Genomic DNA, 2739 nt, shown 5'->3' with positions numbered 1-2739 from the left:
CTTGGCCTACTACATGGGTTCCAATGAACCTTTGAGGAGTGTCAGTCAAACTTAACAACTGACCAATCTTGTTATAGGATACGCGCATGTCCCACAAAGCGCTTAACCGTTTTGCGCTGTCGTTTTATGGGTCCTTAGTAACAATGTCCATCGGCCGGTGCTAGCCGGAAAAACATCCATGGACACAAGTCCCAGTCCATTTACTTCTCAATTACCCTATTCAATTGCTAATTGGCCAATGAATTTGGCGTTAAATTAATAGTATTGACTTTTTACAATACAATAAAATACTATAGGCATATAATAATATTCTCGTGATAAAAATTAGATACAGTAGCCCTAGGTTTTGAATAAATAAACAAACGATGATTCAATTTTCCATAGAAAGACAATTTATTATCACTCAATTATTCTTCTTCGTTAGTCACAATCGTATATTTAGATATATATATATATATACATATATATATATATATATATTTTTATACTTATTGATGCTGCAAAATATCTTCGTGCGTGGATGATTCGTACCAGACGATCGTTGACAACACAGGGGCGGATCCAGGGGGCACGAGCGCTAGCGCCCCTATAAATATTTTTTTTAAATAAAGAGGGAGCACGATACTCCAAAACAAGCTAATTTTCGATTTAAATTCTACATATATATTCTGAAGTAAAAATTTCTAAACAAAAATCTCAAACACCACCACCAAATTTCCCCGCATGGCCCTACTCGGAATCTTCTCAGAATCCGCCCCTGCAACATTATAATATTTGTCTATAACATAGGCCGAAATAGCCATCTTATATAATGTATATTCATTCAATTATAAAATTATCTATCTATCCATCTATCTACTTATCTATCTATCCCTATCTGTGTTCATTCGTTTTTTGGGGTACAGTAATAGTTTTAGTAAGAAAAGTCACAAGTTATAAATACTGAATATCCCTATGTTTTTATGAAGGCATAATACGTATGTTGAGTGTTGTATGATTTTGGAAAGACACAATTAGCTGATCAAGCATTATTATTAAATAGTCCGGTAAGGCATAGCTAGTTATTGTATTTACTTATTTGTTTGTATACTCAATGAAGCTGTTTTTAGGCGTGAGTACCTACACTTTTAGACTTTGAACCATGACTTCGATATTATTATATAAGCGAACACCAACCACGGCTTCACTCTTGAGTTGTCATTCAAGATGATTCCATTTCAGTCCAATTTACGAAATTGTTTACAATAGAATATGCCCGATTGTTTTGTAGACAAGCCTGAAAGAAGTAAACAAAATAAAAACATTTCAGGGTTATTTATCATCTAATCTAAAATTATTTGTTGTTAATATTTCTTTTATGTTTTTTTTTAATATTTTGTATATAACATTTTTTCTGGTCTTAACAGGTATGAATTTAATTTCTCGAATGGCTGTCGTCATATTATAATTTTAAATCGACGAAATTATCAAGACTACTGTAGTATTTTTTTTATGTTATGTTAAAAAGAACGTTCGTAGAAAATCAGTGTGGACTGTAGGTTCAATTTCACTATCTTATACTCTTGTCAATGTAAACTACTGTACCATCTATTAGTTTCACATTAAAATAGTTTTGTGTTAAAAAAGTTTAGTGCAGAGCCTCAAATACGTAATTACAACGTAATTTCTAAATAACGTTGCTGCAACGCTGTATTAAGGTCATTTTTTGACATAACTGAACCACAACGTGAAAATATCGTTTTGTATTGGCTAAGGTTACGGTTTTTCATCATTAGGTAGTTTTCGCCGCACGACGTTAACCTTAACTTTAAAGTTAGTACCCAACATGCAGCGCGATAGCTCCGCCCCGTTTGTAAACAAATCGAAATACGCATGCGTAAACCCGTAACAAACGTAAGTCGAGAACGTAAAATCCTGAAATTAACGTACTCCGCAACGCAAGATGAATAAATTATGACGTCATCCGTTAACGTTAACGTCGTGCGGCGAAAGCTGCCTATTATGAAGTTACTTACCCAGTCATTCGCACTCAGTGTCCTCGGAAGAGAAAGGCACACCATTCAGGTAGGAATAACTCATTTGTCAATATGCGTAGACATCTTTGTTCGTCATTATCTTCTTTTGTGCGCTTACCTGTCAAATAAAATCGCTTATTTAATAATGTAAACAGATAATTTTTTCGATATTGAATGGACACTGCAAGCCCGCCTTACGGTCAGTGTGTCAAGCAAACAATTGTGTATGATCAGTGGGTATGATCAGTAGGCCTGTAATGGTAGGCTAACAATTTTACGTTTTAATGACGTTGCAGATTGCTGTTCAACGTTTTTGGTAGAACCATATATTCGTATTTATAACGTAATTTCCTATTAAATAACGTTGCAAAACATTGCTGTACAACGTTGCGTTAATTTTATTTTCCACAACGCTCGCAAAACCACATCTTTATTGCATGACATATCTATTCCCAACGTCGTTGTTCGCAGTCGTAATCATTGTCATAATATCATCATTATCATCATCATCATCAACTTGAAATGAAAAATATAATATTCAATGGAGAAGACCTAATTATTCTAAAGAGACATTGATATCGAATTTAAACGAGGGCCCTTTTCCAGTGTATTTCTATATACTTTTTGAAAAATACGAAATTATCAAGCTACAATTTAATTTTAAGCAATTAAAATTCGAGATCCAGCTTGCTAGAAATAATACGATATTAGCGCTATACAGAAA

General features: G+C 33.8%; 1 protein-coding gene across 2 annotated transcripts in view; it reads right to left on the bottom strand.

Moving 5' to 3' along the window:
- Positions 1-8: 8 nt before the first annotated feature.
- LOC117122402 overlaps positions 9-2739 on the bottom strand; it is a 7846-nt gene continuing 5115 nt past the window's right edge. For both annotated transcript variants that reach the window (XM_033267956.1, XM_033267955.1), the window contains 2 exons: positions 2016-2133; positions 9-1276 (listed from right to left, as the gene is read on the bottom strand). In XM_033267956.1, coding sequence (XP_033123847.1) covers positions 2030-2133 — 104 coding nt within the window. In that variant the 3' untranslated portion in view covers positions 9-1276; positions 2016-2029. The remainder of the gene's footprint in view (positions 1277-2015; positions 2134-2739) is intronic.

The sequence above is a fragment of the Anneissia japonica genome, unplaced genomic scaffold (genome assembly GCF_011630105.1).
Source record: "Anneissia japonica isolate Jap-2015-1 unplaced genomic scaffold, ASM1163010v1 scaffold275_len1219475_cov178, whole genome shotgun sequence".
Lineage (NCBI taxonomy): Eukaryota > Metazoa > Echinodermata > Crinoidea > Comatulida > Comatulidae > Anneissia > Anneissia japonica.
The sequence above is the reverse complement of the archived record's forward strand: the minus strand, read 5'-3'. Positions and strand labels throughout refer to the sequence as shown.